This window comes from Stegostoma tigrinum, chromosome 1, assembly GCF_030684315.1.
Source record: "Stegostoma tigrinum isolate sSteTig4 chromosome 1, sSteTig4.hap1, whole genome shotgun sequence".
Taxonomy (NCBI): domain Eukaryota; kingdom Metazoa; phylum Chordata; class Chondrichthyes; order Orectolobiformes; family Stegostomatidae; genus Stegostoma; species Stegostoma tigrinum.
Genome location: NC_081354.1, coordinates 179,222,957 through 179,241,573, shown reverse-complemented (window position 1 = coordinate 179,241,573; position 18,617 = coordinate 179,222,957). Strand labels below are relative to the sequence as shown.

Genomic DNA, 18,617 nt, shown 5'->3' with positions numbered 1-18,617 from the left:
TGCAATCCCTTACTACCAATTCCTCTGCCTCCCACTGTGTCTGCACTCCTGAACACCCCAGATGTTCTCTTGTTTCAAGGACTGCAACTTCCCCCTCGGGTGGTCGAAAATGCTGTCGATCTCTTGCGTTTCCCACGCCTCTACCCTCACATCCACCCCTCCCACAACAAAAAAGACAAAGACAGAATCCCCCTTGTTCTCACAGTTCAACCCATCGACCTCGGTATTCAACGTATCATTCTCCGCTACTTCTGCCACCTGACCGCACAACCAAAGATCTATTCCCCCCACCCTGCCACTATCTGCCTTTCATAGGGACCGCTCTCTCCACGACTCCCTGATCTGGCCCACACTCCCCGCTAGCCCCACCACCCTCCCACTCCCTGGGTGACATGTCCATCCTGGGCCTCCTCCAGGGTCACAAAGACGCCACCCAGAAATTGAAGAGCAGCATCTCACACTGTGCCTTGGGAGCATACAACCCAATGTGGTCCCAATGTGGACTTCATCAGTTTCAAAATCTCCTCACCCCCAGATTCATCCCATGACCAACCCTCCCTTTCATCCCCACCTCCTTGACCTGTCTGTCTTCGCTCCCACCTATCCACTCCTCCCATCTCACTGACCAAATTCCCACTACTCCCTACCTGCACTCACCTATCACCATCCCACTTACCTTCCTCAGCCCCACTTCTCCTCTCTTTTATTTGTTTCTGAGAACCCTTGGCCTTCCCCATTTCTGAAGAAGGCTCCCGAAACGAAATGTCAATGTTCCTGCTCCTCTGATGCTGCCTGGCCTGCTGTGTTCATCCAGCTCCACACTGTGCGTTATCTATGCCTTACAGTCAATGCTGCCTCATAATACAACTTTGTTTGCCTTTCACTGAATGACCTTCCTGCTTGTTTTGTTTCTCTTCAGTGGCATGCCTTTTAAGGAATCGGTGGGACAAGCCTATCTGAATGCTATGTGCTCAGAAGAGAGAAGTGGAGGAGTCGTCAAGGTATGGCCTTACGTCATTCAGGCAAATCTGTTTGGATGGAGTTTTGATCAGAGATAATGGGAACTGCAGAGGCTGGAGAATCCAAGATAACAAAGCTTGGAGCTGGATGAACACGGCAGGCCAAGTAGCATCTTAGGAACACAAAAGCTGACATTTTGGGCCTAGGCCCTTTATCTGTTTGGATGGAGTTTTGTTCTGTTTGAATTGAATTCTGGAAAATGGGGTGCGTGCCCTTGGCATTAAGATTCAATACAGCACTAGTGGAGATAAAATATGGCTCAGATTAACTGTGCATCAGATATATTCAGACTCATGTAAAACAATGTGTAAGCTGTCATCGCATGGATCAGCTAGGATCCCTGCAGTATGGAAACAGGCCATTTGATCCATCAAAAATACATCACCGTCCAAAGAATATCCCACCCAGACTAGATCCTGCATTTCCCGTGGCTAATCCATCTAGCTGACATGCCCCTGGGCACTATGGGCAATTTAGCATGGCCAGTCAACATAACAGTGTTGGACATTGCATTAGTCAGATAAAGCAGCATTAGAAATGGTACATGGTTGACACAGCATGGGAAAGATACACCACTAGACACTCAATCCCTCACACAGAAGTTGCTGGAAAAGCTCAGCAGATCTGGCAGCATCTGTGAAGAAAAAAATCAGAGTTAGCGTTTCAGGTCCGGTGACCCATCTGCAGAACCAGTTCTGAGGAAGCGTCACCGGACCCAAAACGTTAACTCTGATTTCTTTTCTTCACAGATGCTGCCAGACCTGCTGAGCTTTTCCAGCAACTTCCGTTTGTGTTCCTGATTTACAGCGGCCGCATTTCTTTCGGTCTTTACCGAAGACCTCGCCATCGACTTACTTGACTGAAAATTCAACTGGGCCAATTATATAGATACTGTGCCCGCAAGGTCACGTCAGAGGCTGGGAATGCTACATGAGGTGAATAATTTGCCTCTTGACTCCCCAGAGCTTGGTCTGATAGAATACCATTCGCTTTCCTGCAAGGGTGAAGCTCTAAACGACACTCGAGAAACTCAGCACAAAGCAACCTGCCTGATTACAACACTATCGTCTGCCATAGACATTAATGTCCTCCATCCCCAACATACAATGGCATTCGGGGGTTGGTTAGCTCAGTTAGCTAGCTTTGCAATGTGGAGTGATACTCAGCGTGGGTTCAATTTTTACATTGGCTGAGGTTACCTTCTGTCCTTCTCAACTGTTCCCCTTGCCAGAGGTGTGGTGACCTTCAGATTAAACTCACCACCAGTTGTCTCTCTCTGTTTCTCTCTCTCTTTCCCGAATGAGAGGGAAGACCTACAGTCTGGTAAGATGATGGTGGCTTTACATTAATATCATTAGGTACTATATACAAGATGCATTGAATCAAGAGTCCTTCAGCAGGACTTCCTAAATCCATGAACTTTACCATCCAAGAGGAAAAGAGAAGCTAAGTGCATCTTCTGAAAGACCCCATGTAAGCCACTTTGATCTGAAACAATGTCAACTGTCCTGCAGGGTCAAAATTCTAGGACCCACCCACCCTCTCAAACAGCACTGTGGATTTATCTACATGCCAATGAGGATAGCATTTCAAGAAGGCAGCTCACCCTGTCATGGACATTGAAGGATGGTCAATAATAGCTGGCCCAGCCACATCCCTTGAATGAAATTACAAGTCAGTTACAGCACAAGTTAGTGAGAGCAGGGTCGAAAATAGCACAGTTCAATTATTACCCTGGTCGTGAAGGACCAGATAAAGCATGGGTTTGATGCAGCTGTGTCTCTTTGCAATCTGTTCTCACACCAACGATAAGAGAATGTAACACTTCCAATTCTCACACCTGCTGATCTCATGACTTCTCTTACTAGGATTGCCAAATAGAGCTTCATTAAAAGCAGTTTTGTGCTGTATGTGTATTCCCACTTGGAACTAGATTAAACCATCAAACTCTTTTTATTTAACAAAAATTTAACGGGGCATAGGGAAATAGGTGCCCATTGGTCTTAGTTCTATGCAAATTACAGGCCCAGAACAATTACTTCACTGGATCATAGAAAGCTAAAATGAATTGTAATTGGGATTTACTTCAACCATGAAAGATTAGGCTGTTTCCTCTGATTGAGAGAGTCAGGGATAAGATCAGTTTAAAATTATCAGTAAGAAAGATCTTGATTTGTGTTACAGGAAATTTATTTGTGTAGAGAGCTGTTGAAGGATAAAGGAGATAATGAGGCACAGATCATTGCAACTTTGAAGAGATATTTGCAATAGAAGGGAGAGAAAATGAAGGCATTTACAGTACAGCAGCACCCATTTGGCCAATTACGATGATGATATAAACCGGCAGAGCGATAATTTCAGTCCCACCGCCCTATTCAGTCCCTGCAGCCCTGCGACCTGATTGATTGATGGACTTATTTTGTCACATGTATTGAGGTACAGTGAAGAGTGTTGTTTTGCATGCAATACAGGCAGATTGAACCATACAAAGTGCATCAGAGAGGCAGAACAAAGTGCAGAATGCAATGTTACAGCCAGATGGGAGGTATACAGAGAGAAATCAGAATTAATACTTGAGAGGTCCATTCAAATTTCTGATAACTGTAGGGAAATAACTGTTTCTGTGCGTATATAAACTTTTATATTTCCTGCCTGATGGAAGAGGGTGGAAAAGAGTATTACCAGGGTGGAAGGGGTCTTTCATTATGTTGGCTGCTTTTCCATGGCAATGGGAAGTATAAGTGGAGTCAATGGACAACTACACCTCCCATCGTGAACCACTTCAACTCCCCCTCCCATTCTTTAGATGACATGTCCATCCTGGGCCTCCTGCAGTGCCACAATGATGCCACCTGAAGGTTGCAGGAACAGCAACTCATATTCCGCCTGGGAACTCTGCAGCCCAATGGTATCAATGTGGACTTCACCAGCTTCAAAATCTCCCCTTCCCCCACTGCATCCCAACACCAGCCCAGCTCATCCCCGTCTCCCTAACCTCTCCTTCCTCCCACCTCAAGCCCGACGGCCATCTCCTACCTACTAACATCATCCTGCCCCCTTGAACTGTCTGTCTCCCCTTGATTGACCAACCCCTACCCTAGCTCCCCACCTACACTCACCTTTGCTGGCTCCATCCCTGCCTCCTTGACCTGACAGTCTCCTTTTCACCTATCTGCTCCTTTATCTATCTTCCATCCACCTCTCCCCTTCTCTCTCTATTTATTTCAAAACCCCCTTCCCCTCCCCCATTTCAGAAGAAGGGTCCTGACCCGAAACATCAGTTTTCCTGCTCCTATGATACTACTTGGCCTGCTGTGTTCATTCAGCTCTACACCTTGTTGTCTCAATGGATGAAAGGCTTGTTTGTGTGATTGACTGGGTCGTGTTCACAACTATCTGTGGTTTGCCGTGGCCTTGGGAAGTGCAGTTGTCACACCATGCTGTGATGCATCCAGATAGGATGCCTTCTATTGTGCATCTATAAAAATTGATTATTTATTTCCTTTGAATGCCCATCCAATTCCTTTTGAAAACATCTCCTCATCTATGATCCCATCACCCTTATGTGACAGTGAGTTCCAGGCTATAACCATTCATTGTTTAAAGTAGTCCTTTCTTATGTTCTACTGTGCTGCTTCCCCAAAACCTTAAGTCACCATCATCTAGGCTTTGTACCATCAACTAATGGAAAGAAATTTTCCATGGTTGCCTTATCCAGTTTGATGTAATCTTGTACACCTCTATTATATCTCCCAACAATTGCTTTTGCTTCGAAAAGAATGACCCTAGCCTTTCCAACTGAATTTTATAACTAAACCACCCTCAAAAGTTCCCAGGAACTATTCTGGTAAATCTCCTCTGCACTCTCTCAATGACTTCCACACTCCCGCTAAACTGCATCATCATCTTATTTTTGTATTCCTTGGAATCCATCACCATTAGTTCTGATGTAATAAGGTACCACTTCCTTCCCTAGTATTCTTCGACAATCTTAATTTATGTACTTCATTCCTCTTTGGGAATTCTATATACTGGTGTCCCTCACTTTTGTCAATTTAGTTTAAACCCTCCCCAACTACATGAGTGAATCGGTTTTGGACTGCTTTGAGGAGTCGGTAGAAAATTTGTTCGTGCTATAAAACTCAAAGATGTAGATAAAGGAATTAAAGGATTGTGTGTTTATTCCAAAGTGTGGAAGTTGCTTTATGTGACATGAGATACTGTGTTAATAAATGCCATGTTTTATTCCCTGTTGCACTTGCAGGACACGTGGGCTAGCATCCGAGAAGTGGCTACATATATTGCGCACGAGATGGGTCACAATCTGGGAATGCTTCATGACAAACCCAGCTGTCAATGCCCTGTCACCTCTGGGAAGTGCTTACTGGCAGAATCAGCTGTGTAAGGGCAATAAAAAAATCCTTCATTCTGTTTAATGAGCTTGTAAAGGTCATTCTACTCTTAAGAAAAAAATTAACAAGTGTTTCCTTTGTAATGTTTATATGTCAACTTGTCAGCATCATTTGCTGGTAGGCAGCTCATTCAATCTGATCGGTTTTACGTCTTTTTGGACGGGCATATGAAAAGAAAAGGTTTAGAGGGATGTGGGCCAAACACAGGCAAGTGGGACTAGATTAGTTTGGGAAACATGGTTGGCATTGATGAGTTGGACCTAAAGGTATGTTTCCTTGCTATATGACTCTATGACTCTATACGTAAACCACTCCCAATTTTCATTTCCTCTGGCTTCATTTTGACTATTGGCCAAAGTTAAATTGAGCAAATGGTGAGGCATTCACAGAGATCATTGTCTCGGTGCTGAGAAGGCTAAAAGCACTTTGTGCTAGTGATTCTTTCAGGAGCAGCAGCTGTTGTTTGTGCGAACGGCCAGGACCCCAGACATCAATAGCTCCAACACCCAGGCCAGGGACACAGTGGCATTTTTTTAATACATTAACAAGATGAGGGCATCGCTGGCTAGACAGCATTTATTGCCCATCCCTAATTTACCAGAGGGCAGTTCAGAGTTAAGCACATTGCTGTGGGTCTGGAGTCATATGTAGGCCTAACCAGGTAAGGACGACAGTTTCCTTCCCTAAAGGACATGAATGAAAAAGGTAGGTTTTCCCCAACAATTTCCAATGGATTCACAGTCATCATTAGATTCTTAGTTACACATACTTTATTGAATTCAAATTCCACCATCTGCCGTGGCAGGTTTTGAACAGGGTCCCCAGAATGTTATCTGGGTCTCTGGATTAACAATCCAGCAATAATACCACTAGGCCATTGCCTCCCCGTTTTGGATGAATGTCTTGCCTGGGAAAGTTGGCTTATCTCCTTCAAGGAAACAGCAGGGGTGGGGTGGGGGTGTGGTGTGGGTGGTGCGGTGTTGGGGTAATGATAAACTTGTAAAGAGCCCAAGTTTTGATTTATATTCATTCACACAATGATGGCGTTACTGGCTAGGCCAGCATTATTAATCATCCTAATTTATTCAATCTTCTTAAATCTGTGTCCTCTGATTAGTAACCACCCTGTCAAGTTTCTCACTTGATTTTCCACTCTATCAAAATCCTTCAAAACTTTGACCACTTCAATAAAACTATAATCTTCTCTGCACGAAAAAGAACCATCTGGGATTTTGTGGACGCCACACAACTCATGCCTTTCGAATAAATCGTCCCTACACTCGCGCCTGGAGTAATAAAGAAAGAGGAATCTTATCTGTTGATGGCCTTTAGTTTTCCCAAAGTACTTGTCTTTGCTTAAAAGTGTGCTTTTTTTCTGTGCAGGTGGATGATGAACCCAGTATTCAGCAACTGCAGTAAAGTGCACCTAGAACATTTCTTGAATCACCAAAACATTAGCTGTTTAATGGACCAGCCAAATCTTTCGATGGTGAGTAATGATTTCTCAAAGCCTTCCAGCTTGAATAAACATCCCACTTAAATTACCAACTTTGTCTCACTTGACAAGATGGACAATTGGTAAATCATTTTTCAGGGCAGGATAGTCAAAGCCTGAAGGGAAAGGGGCGCTGAATTAGTTACAATTTGCCAACCTAAGGACTGGGGCTATTTTCGCTGGAGCATCGGAAACTGAAGGGTGACCTTGTCGAGGTTTATAAAATCATAAGGGGCATGGACAGGGTAAATAACCGAAGTCTTTTCTCAAGGACTGGGGAGTCCAAAACTAGAGGGCGTCGGTTCAATGTGAGAGAGGAAAGATTTAAAAGGGACTAAGGGGTAACTTTTTCAGGTAGAGTGTGGCGCGTGAATGGAACGAGCTGCCAGAGGAAGTGGTGGATGTGGGTAACCAATTCTCTGCCCACGTTAATACATCATTCCAACACCATATATTATTCAGTAGACATTTATGAGGCACATTATTAGATGTCACTGTGAGATCCAAATACAAGACCCTCTGTTCCTCTCTACCCACCCTCTTTATTATAGCCCCATGAATGCTGTTAAATTTATCAGATTTCCCTTTCACAAAACCATGTTGGCTCGCCCTGATTTTGTTGTGGATGCTCTAAATGTCCTGCTACAACTTTCTTAATAAAAAATCCCAGCAATCTCAGCAGTGACAGATGTTAGGTAAATTGGTCTATAGCTTCCTGCTTTCTACACCCCTTCTCATATGACTTGTGGCATAACAATTGCAATTTTCCAGTCCTTTCCAGAGACTTATAGAAGATTTTAAATAATATGCCTATTATTTCTGCAGCCAATAGAGTTTTGAGATCCCACCTTTTGAACTAATTGGATGACCAGCCCACTCTGTGGCCAGAATTTTGGAACCTGTCTTTGTCTAACAACTAATTCAGGACAATTGGGAAATGTCTCTGAACCCAGACCAAACATTCAGCCAAAAGGAGTTCAACATCCGACCATCTGATTCCTCTATCTCTGTTATTGAAACAAGTAATGTTATTAACATGGACATGCAACACTCCCTGATTCTATCTCTCCCTTCTTTAGACCTGGTTTTGGCTCTGTTCTGTCTATCAGCCTGCAACTCTTAAAGCAGGGTCTACTGGACCAAATAGACCCCTTCTCAAATTGTTATTGAACTGACTCATCAAAAGATGTGTCTGTAAAAAGCACACGGTCCTCCTGGTCTACCAGCCCCCACAAGTGTTTATCTTTTATAGTTTTCTCCATCTTAATATCCCAATTGGTTTTCTGCTCAAGATGAAACTGTCCATTTTATTCCCTGATCTCTAATCACTATGACCTGATTAAGAATCTCCCATTGCTGCATCCAGTCAGATCATTAAGATGAGAATAATTTGTTTCTCTGTCAACACTAATGGGTCTGCTGTCTACTAGGCTTTTTAAAAAAATATTGAATTCAAATTGCATACTGTCTCACTAGTGAAATTTGGAACAATGTCCTCAGAACATTAGCCTGAGTTCCTGCATGGCCAAGCCACCAAAGTTTCCATTATGCCATCACCTCCATGAACTAGCAAAGGGAGATGATGGCCTAGTCATTTTGTTGTTAGACTTTGAATCCAAATCCTAATGTCCTTTATTAAGGAAGGAAATCTCTGCTATGGCTTATATGTCACTCTAGATCCAGAGAAATGTGGTTGACTCTTAACTGCTGTCTGAGAAATTGGGCGTAGACATTAAAGGCAATGCCCACATCCTATGAATGACTAAAGGAAACAATTTAAAGAACATCTTAGTCCAAATGCCCATATAGTTTAGATAAATACCCAACACACTCAATGTTTTGCTTCTTCAGTCACTTCTTTCTTTTCAGAAACATATTTATGCACTTAATGTTCCCCACCATTCATGATTCCTTAGATACTGAAGGAGTCTATGTCCAAGTGCAACAGAATCTGGGCAATATCCAGGTTTGGGCTGACAAGTGGAAAGTAACACTGGTGCCACACTAGTGATAAGCAATGACTATCTCCAACAAGAGGGAACCAACCCATCACCACCTGACATTCGGTGCAGGCTTGGAGGGCCAAAGGACCTGTTCCTGTGCTGTAATTTTCTTTGCTCTTTGTATTCAATGACATTACCATTGCTGAATCCTCCATTATCAACAACTTGGGGTTACTGTTAAGCAGAAACTGAACCAGGTTTTGTGTCTGTAAGATCAAATCAAGGAAACCTAACCAGATAAATAGAAAGCAGGACATAACACCAGCGCTTCGTCGGAGGCTCACTGATGATGTTACCTAGAATGGTGACGAAACATCTGAAAACTAACCTTCCAGCTCAGCGAGCAAACTCACATCCATCAAATCAAAGGCTAGGAATCCTGCAGTGAGAAATTCACCTCTTGATTCCCCAAAGCCTGTCCATAGACTCAATGGGCCAAATAATTTCTGTTCCGATGTCTTATGGTCTAAGTCAGGAATGTGGTGGAATACTCCCCACTTGCCCGGATGATTGTAGCTCCAACAACATTCAAGAAGCTTCACACCATCCAAGATAAAACAATTCATTTGATTAGAACCATAAACTAAAACACCCATTCCCCCCATCACAAAAGCTCATTGCAGAAATTCACCAATTCTCCTTAGACAGCACCTTCTAAACCCATGTGCACTTCTGTCTAGAAGGACAAGGGCAGCAGATACACGGGAACACCATCACCTCCAAGTTTCCCCATTACCAATCACAATCCTGACCTGGAAATATATTGACAACCTCTCATGTCGCTGGTCAAAATCCCTCACTAAGACCATTGAGAGTTGGCCCACATCAAATGGCTGGCAGTGGTTCAGGAAGGTAATTCACCATGTTCTCAAGGACAACTTGGAATGGCCAAAAAGAACAAACAACAAAGAAAATTACAGCACAGGAACAGGCCCTTTGGCCCTTCAAGCCTGCGGCGATCGATATTCTCTGTCTAAACCTGTCATCTATTTTCTCAGGGTCTGTATCCCTCTGCTCCCTGCCCATCCATATACTTGGCCTTAAAAGACACTATCGGGTCTGCGTCTACCACCTCCGCTGGCAATGTGTTCCAGGCACCCACCACCCTCTGCATAAAGAACTTTCCACACATATTTCCCATAAATATTCCCCCTCTCACTTTGAACTCGTGACCCCTAGTAATTGAGTCCCCCACTCTGGGAAAAAGCTTCTTGCTATCCACCCTGTCTATACCCCTCATGATTTTGTAGACCTCAATCAGGTCCCCCCTCAATCTCTGTCTTTCTAATGAAAATAATTCTAATCTCAACTTTTCTTCGTAGCTAGCGCCCTCCATAACAGGCAACATCCTTGTAAACCTCCTCTGCACCCTCTCCAAAGCATCCACATCCCTTTAGTAATGTGGCGACCAGAACTGTACACAGTACTCCAAATGTGGGCAAACCAAAATCTTATACAACTGTAATGACCTGCCAACTCTTGTACTTAATACCCCGCCCAATGAAGTAAAGCACGCCATATGCCTTCTTGACCACTCTATTGACCTGCGTTGCCACCTTCAGGGAACAATGGACCTGAACACCCAGATCTCTCTGTACATCAATTTTTCTCAGGACTTTTCTATTTACTGTATAGGATTCACTCTTGAATTAAATCTTCCAAAATGCATCACCTCGCATTTGCCCGGATTGAACTCCACCTGCCCAACTCTCCAGTCTATCTATATTCTGCTGTAATCTCTGACAGTTCCCTTCACTATCTGCTCCTCCACCAATCTTCATGTCATCTGCAAACTTGCTGATCAGACCGCCTACACCTTCATCCAAATCATTTACGAATATCACAAACAACAGTGGTCCCAGCGCAAATCCCTGTGGAACACCACTGGTCACAGGTCTCCAATTTGAGAAACTCCCTTCTACTACTACCCTCTGTCTCCTGTTGCCCAGCCAGTTTTTTATCCATCTAGCTAGCACACCTTGGACCCCATGCGACTTCACTTTCTCCATCAGCCTGCCATGGGGAACCTTATCAAACGCCTTATAAACGCTGCCCCAAACAGTAAAGCCCACATCCCCTGAATGAATTTTAAAAAATACAACTTGTGCATGCTGTAAACAATTGCTCTTTTACAATTCGAGAAACAGAAACTGAAATGTTTTCCAGAACAGATGGAAACCATCTCAGACAAACATTTCACTCTAGCCAAGAAAGGCCTATCTGATTTATTTCTACTTTCCAGCTCTTTGTTGTTAGCCCTCCTGGGCCATTGCGCTTCGCACCTCAATAATCTAAAGTGTGATCTAAACTCCTTGCTCCTATGGAGTTTTAAGCCTCAACCAAGAAAGGAGAATATCCTGTATGCCTTCTCATCTACTTTATCTACCTGTCCATTTACTTTCAAAGAACTGTGGGCATGATATACAACATCCTTCTTTTCATATGTACTTCTCAGCATCTTCCTATTTAATATGTGTTCCCTTGCCTTTCTAGTCCTCCCCAAAAGCATCACCTCACATATTTCCAGATTCAATGCCAAATTCCTGCCCAGCTGCACGACTAGTCCATTGATATCAAAGAACCCCTATCATGCTGACAGAGGCTATTTGGCCCATCAAATCAGCACTGACCCTCCAATATCTTCTTGCAGTCTACAACTTCGTCCTAACTATTAACTGCTTGGCCAATTATTGAATACTCAACAAGTTTCTTTAACCTGACACTCATGTTTAAATAGAAAGAATTGTTAGCAACTATGAGCAGCAAAGGACCTAATACCAAGCCCTGCAGAATCCAACTGGAAAAATAATCTTTGTACCACAAAACCATCAATTGACTAAAACCATAACCTTCTTAAACAGTTGTGAATTTACAAGATTACAAAGGGATCTTGATCAATTGGATTAATGGGCTGAGGATTGACAGGTGGAATTTAACTTGGATAAATGTGAGGTATTGTATAAAACAAAAAATGGCAGGACTTATACAGTTATAGGAGTGCCCTTGACAGTGTTCTCAAACAGAGAGACCTAAGGGTTCAGGTACATAATTCTTCGAAATTTGTGTCACAGGTACACAAGATGTTGAAGAAGGCATTTAGCAGGCTTGTCTTCATTGCTCAGACTAGGGAGTGGGACATCATGTTAAGTCTGTTCAGGCCACTTTTGGAGTTCTGTGCATGGTTTTGGTCACCTTGCTATAGGGAGGATAGGGTTCAGAAAAATTTGCTCGGATGTTGTTGGGAATGGAAGGTTTGAGTTATAAAGGCTGGGACTTTTTCCACTGGAGCATAGGCGGATGACTTTGTAAACATTTATAAAATCATGAAGGGCATAGATAAGGTGAATAACAAAGGTCTTCCCCGGGTGCAAAACGAGGGGGCATATTTTTAAGGTGAGGGGAGAAAGATTCCAAAATGACTTGAGGGGCAAATTTTTTCACACAAAGGGGTGTTTCATATGTGGAATGAACTGCCAGAGGAAGTGGTTGATAAAGGTAGAGTTACATCATTTAGAAGATATTTGGACAGGCATATGAATAGGAAACGTGATAGAGATATGCGTCAAATGCAGGCATGTGGGACTTGTTAGTTTGGGAAACCTGGTCACTGTAGATGAATTGAAATGAAGGGTCTGTTTCCATTCCGTATAACTTGATGACTGTGTGACATTGCCTTGAAGGCTTTGACCAGATCATGCTTGGCAGTATGGCTTGTAACATGGCTGATTTACTGGTGTTCATAATCTCAATTGTGACATGTTGATTTTGAAGCGCCATTTGGTCTCTGATGTACGTATATCCAAGGTCATAAACTGGATTTCACACCATGATCTCCATGGTGACTTGCAATTTTTTTTTCATTCATTTATTCACGGGATGAGGGCGTCGCTGGCCAGACAGCATTTATTGCCCATCCCTAATTGCCCAGAGGGCAGTTCGAAGTCAACCACATTGCTGTGGATCTCGAGTCACATGTAGGCCGGGCCATGTAAGGATGGCAGTTTCCTTCCCCAAAGGGCATGAGTGAACCAGATGGGTTTTTTTCCCCTTTACAATTGATAATGGATTCAAGTCATCATTAAATTCTTAATTCCAGATATTTATTGAATTCCAATTCCACCATCTGGCGTGGTAGGATTTGAACCCAGGTCTGTAGAATGTTACTTAGACCTCTGGATTAATTGTCCAGCAATAATACCACAAGGCCATTGCCTCCCCAGACCTCCCAACAAACCCGTTCCAGTGTAAGTTTCACTTTGATGAAGTAATTTGAGATTCATTCTTTGATCCCGTCATTAACACAGGGGTCTGCCAGGCTATATTCTCTCCCACACTTATCAGCTGTGATAATTTGTTTGAGTTAGCCCTCACCAGGCTGTATCTCTGGATCTGTATCTTCTCTAAATCAATGGCTGAGCACCAAGGGTAATGACATTCATTGTTTGTTTTCTCAGAATATCACTGTCGCGTTGGTAAATGACAACGTCGCAAGGCACTACAAAGTCAGTAAGTATCATAGAATCCCTATGGCATGGAAGCAGGCCATTCAGCCCATCAAGTTTACCCCTGATCCTCTGAAGAGTATCCCACCTAGACCTACCCCTTATCCCTGTGTCACCTTAGGTTTCCCATAGCCAATCCAGCCAACCTGTACATCTTGGACAGTGGGAGCACCCGGAGGACACCTACGCAGACGCTTGGAGAATGTGCAAACTCCACACAGGCAGCCACCCGATGGTGGAATTGAACGCAGGTCCCTGGTGCTGTGAGGCATTTGAGCTAACCACTGAACCACTGTGCAAGATCCAAGTAACAAGAGAATAGGCAGAGAGTCAGCTTGAACAATAGCGAGGGTAAATGAGAGGAAAATATTTTCTCTTGCATGCAGGCTGATAGGCGCAGAACACAGACTGAAAGAATTTGAAAAAAAGAAAAGAGAGGGGTCAAATATTTGGCTTTTGAAAGCAACCTTTTGCAGCCAGGATTGCACTGCTGACAGGCCAGGGGAAGGAGGCGTGGTAGTAAAATAAAATCAGAAACAACACACTTGAGGAGCAAAAAAAGGTTTGCCAGGAACAAGTCGGGGAATGATACAATGGCACGGGCACAATGGGCTGAATAAAACATAAATGTGGAAGGCTGATGCCTTTCTTCCCATACTAAGGATTCTAAGAATGTGGAATGTTTCATTCACAATTGTGCAGGAATTGTAACATAATTCCAACCAGAAGTGGATGATCATTGACAAAGACATAAAAGGTGAGGGAGGCAGAGAGAAAGGGCAATGACATGGACTTAGTGTAGGTGGCTCCAACTGAAAAGCTAAAGTCAGCAGAGAGACAATGGACAATGGTGTCCAAGATAACAAAGTGTGAAGCTGGATGAACAATGGTGTTGATTGGTTATCCAGAGACACACAGAGGAAAATAAAGCTCTGAAATGGAGCTATGACACTCTCAGAAAAAAATACCCCATAACACTTTAGGAAGCTCAGAGGAATATAGAAAGTACAGGTTGAAGTGAAAATGGAAATTAAGAAAACAAAGCTTGGACACAAGAAAAATATTGCCACCAAAATTAAGGAAAATTCAAAGATAAAAACCAAAAGAACTGTGAATGCTGCAAGTCAGGAACAGAAACAGAAGTTGTTGAAAAAGCTCAGCAGGTCTGGTTGCATCTGTGGAGAAAAAAAAAACATCAGAGTTAACTTTTCAGAATATTTCTGAGGAAGTGCCCTCAGATCCAAAAAGTTAACTCTGAACTTTTCTCCACAGATGCTGCCAGACCAGCTGAGCTTTTCCAGCAACTTCTGTTTCTGTTCCTGATAATTCAAAGATGTTGAATATTCTTTTGTCAGAGCTGTAGAAAGAGCTGGAAAGTGGAGGCAGAAGCATGGAGTAGCCACTTGAAAATGTAGTGAATAAAAGCTGTTACACTCATGGAAACTCACACACCTCTGCTTTGCTATGACCTGGAAAGAGATTATTGAGTAAACGAGGGCGACAGATTGGGAAGTTCACCGTCTGCCCTGGTTTCTGTGTCTGTTTTCAGTTAGTGCTTCTGAGAAGGGCGCTGATGTTAGTGTCAGTGCAAGAAATTGAAAGATGACTTTGGGCTCTGGAATGTGTTAAAGAGATTGGTTCGCTTAGACGGCTGGTTTGCTGATGTAGAGTGATGCCAACAGTGTGGGCTCAATTCCTATATTGGCTGATGCCACTATGAAGGTCCTGGCTTCTCAACCTGTATTGACCCTGAAGTTAAATTCAACACCAGCTATCTGTTTCTAATGAAAGAGAGCAGCTCCCTGGGACTGTGGAGACCTTAGCTTTTACCATTAAGTGAATGTGGAGTGAGGACAGGGATGAGCTTCTTTGTGACGTCCTTCTATTGTCTGCAGCCACAAACTCAATCAGGCATCACGAGGAGAAGGCTAGTGGTCCTTAAAGCCCTTGCAGGGGGTATCTTGCATGTTGGAGGGAGGGTAGATATAAAGCTGACAGAAAATAAAGTACCAGAGATGGAAAATAGAATTTATTTTGTTTATCTTGGCAAAACATGGAAATCATAGAATGTCTACAGCATTGAAACAGGCCATTCAGCCCTCACTAACCTTTAATGAGCATCCCACCAAAATCCACCCTTTTATCATATCCTTGTAATCATGCATTTCCCATGGCTAATCCATATAACTTGCACACCCCTAGACATTACTGAGCAAATTAGCAAGACCAATCCAACTAACCTGCATGTCTTTGGACTGTGGGAGGAAACCTGAGCACCCAGAGAAAACCTTCACAGATACAGGGACAATATGCAACTCCACAGAGTCACCCAATCGAACCCAGGTCCCCGGCGCTGTGAGGCAGCAGTACTAATCACTGAGCCACCGTACCGCGCTATGGTGATGGTACCTTTTCTTTTGCAAAACAGTTACGGAATGTCTTTTAATATATATTAATGATTTGGATGAGGGAACACAACGTAACATCTCCAAGTTTGCAGAAGATACCAAGTTGGGTGGGAGGATGAACTGTGATAAGGATGCAGCATAATCTCAACAGTTTGGGTGAATGGGCAATTCAATGGCAGATGCAGTATAATTTGGATAAATGTGAGGTTATTCACTTTGGAAGCAAAAACAAGAAGGCAAATTACTACCTGAAAAGCTGTAAATTGGGTGGGGGGAGTGTGTAGTGTGACCTGGGTACCTTTGTGCACAGTCACTGAAGTAAGCATGCAGGTGGTGGAGAAGGCAAGTGGTATGTTGGCCTTCTTACGAGAGGTTTTGAGTACTGGAGCAGGGATGCGTTGTTGTAATTATACAGGGCCTTGGTGAAACCACACCTAGAATATTGCGTGCAAGTTTTGGTCACCGTTTCTGAGGAAGGATGCTGTTGCTCTCGAGGGAGTGCAGCGAAGGTTTACCAGGCTGATTCCAGTGATAGCGGGTCTGACATATGAGGAGAGATTGACTCGGTTGGGATTTTTTTCACTGGAGTTCAGACGAATGGGGGGGGAATCTCATAGACATTTATAAGATTCTAACGACTGGACAGGGTAGTTGCAGCGAGGACATCCCCGATGGTGGGTGTGCCCAGAACCAGGGGCCACAGGTTGATGATTTGGGGTAAGCTATTTAGGACGGACATGAGGAGACGTTTCTTCACCCAAAGAGTGCTGAGCCTGTGAAATTCATTACCACAGGAAGTAGTTGATGCCAAAATGTTGAATGTATTCAAGATGTGAGTAGATATATCACCTGGGGCGAATGGGATCAAAGGTTATGGGGAGAAAGCAGGATCAGGCTATTGAATTGGACGATCTGCCATGATCATGAAGAATGGTGGAGCAGGATCAGGATCTGGAGGAGGAGGCCGAATGGCATCCTTCTGCTCCTATTTTCAATACCAAGCTATACAAAACTCTGGTGCGGCCGCACTTGGAGTATTGTGTACAGTTCTGGTCACCGCATTATGGGAAGGATGTGGAAGCTTTGGAAAGGGTGCAGAGGAGATTTACTGGGATGTTGCCTGGTATGGAGGGAAAGTCTTACGAGGAAATGCTGAGGGACTTGAGGCTGTTTTCATTAGAGAGAAGAAGGTTGAGAGGTGACTTAATTGAAACATATAAAATAATCAGAGGGTTAGATAGGGTGAATAGGGGGAGTCTTTTTCCTAGGATGGTGACAGCAAGCACGAGGGGGCATAGCGTTAAATTGAGGGGTGAAAGATATTGGACGGATGTCAGAGTAGTTTCTTTACTCAGAGAGTAGTAAGGGAATGGAACGCTTTGCCTGCAAAGGTAGTAGATTCGCCAACTTTAGGTACATTTAAGTTGTCATTGGATAAGCATATGGATGTATATGGAATAGTGTAGGTTAGATGGGCTTGAGATCGGTATGACAGGTCGGCACAACATCGAGGGCCAAAGGGGCTGTACTGAGCTGTACTGTTCTATGTTATATATTCTATATTTCTATGATTCTTGACCTCCATGTTTCTTGTTTCCAACAATAGGTGTGGCCATCTCTGTATCGTTGCTCTTTCTCATTATTGCTGGACTTGTGATGGTAATTTTCCAGAAACAAGGGGAACTTATCAGTGCTACAAACCCCTGTCACTCTTCCAAAATTCTCCTTCCACAGAACATTGTCTAACGAAAGGGCTGCTAGTGAAGTAAAGAGAACTCCTTCAGATCTCTGTGCCAAGGATCTACTGCGCACTAAGGATCTACTGAAAGATGCCCATGTTTTCAGGAAAACATGTTCTCTGGGCCAGCCCTTCACTTTTATATGATTTTACTCAGAAAATGAATCATGTTTGGCATTGTGCGTAAGTGATGCAAAGACAAGATCTCTGTGATCACTTTCCGTATATTTTGCGCAGTGCGAATGATTTGCGAACATTACATGATGGGAACCTGATCTGCTGACGTTGGTCATTGAAATCAGCCATCAGCATTTACAAAGACAATTTTCACAAAGACTTTGCTGGACTGAAGAAAGATAATCTGAAGGCAAGAATGATTACACCCAAAACTCACACGACTCTTTTGTGAATGATAGTGAAGATGTTCAATCAGAAACCCAGGATGTAGGCCATTCCAATGGTGGTTGAAGGAAAAACAGTGTTGGCATAACAATATACCAGGGTATTTAAGTTTCAGGTGCAATAGGAGCAGTAAGTGAGAGAGAGGGGGCACATTGCATTATTGATGTAGGAAGCCATTACTGCAGTAATGAGAGAGGATGTCCGAGAAGGGTCTTCAAATGAGGCTGAGATAACAAAGTGTGGAGCTGGATGAACACAACAGGCCAAGCAACATCTTAGGTGCACAAAAGCTGACGTTTTAGGCCTAGACCCTTCATCAGAAAAGGAGGGTGGGGAGAGGCTTCTGAAATAAATAGGGAGGGGGGGAGGCAGATTTAAGATGGATAGCGAAGAAGATAGGTGGAGAGGAGAGTATAGGTGGGAAGGTGGGGAGGGGATAGGTCAGTCCGAGGAGGACGGACAGCTCAAGGGGGCGGGATGAGGTTAGTAGGTAGGAAATGGAGGTGCGGCTTAAAGTGGGAGGAGGAGATAGGTGAGAAGAAGAACAGGTTAGGAGGCGGGGACGTGCTGGGCTGGTTTTGGGATGCAGTGGGGGGAGGGGAGATTTTGAAGCATGTGAAATCCACATTGATATCAT

At 43.6% G+C, this 18,617-nt stretch overlaps 1 protein-coding gene across 5 annotated transcripts in view; it reads left to right on the top strand.

Annotated features, from left to right (window-relative positions):
* Window positions 1-18,232, top strand: part of LOC125457394 (disintegrin and metalloproteinase domain-containing protein 12-like) — a 130,441-nt gene extending 112,209 nt beyond the window's left edge. For all 5 annotated transcript variants that reach the window (XM_059650410.1, XM_048541563.2, XM_048541571.2 and 2 more), the window contains 5 exons: window positions 920-1,001; window positions 5,285-5,421; window positions 6,816-6,921; window positions 13,385-13,436; window positions 17,447-18,232. In XM_059650410.1, coding sequence (XP_059506393.1) covers window positions 920-1,001; window positions 5,285-5,421; window positions 6,816-6,921; window positions 13,385-13,436; window positions 17,447-17,586 — 517 coding nt within the window. In that variant the 3' untranslated portion in view covers window positions 17,587-18,232. The remainder of the gene's footprint in view (window positions 1-919; window positions 1,002-5,284; window positions 5,422-6,815; window positions 6,922-13,384; window positions 13,437-17,446) is intronic.
* The last annotated feature ends 385 nt before the right edge of the window (window positions 18,233-18,617 follow it).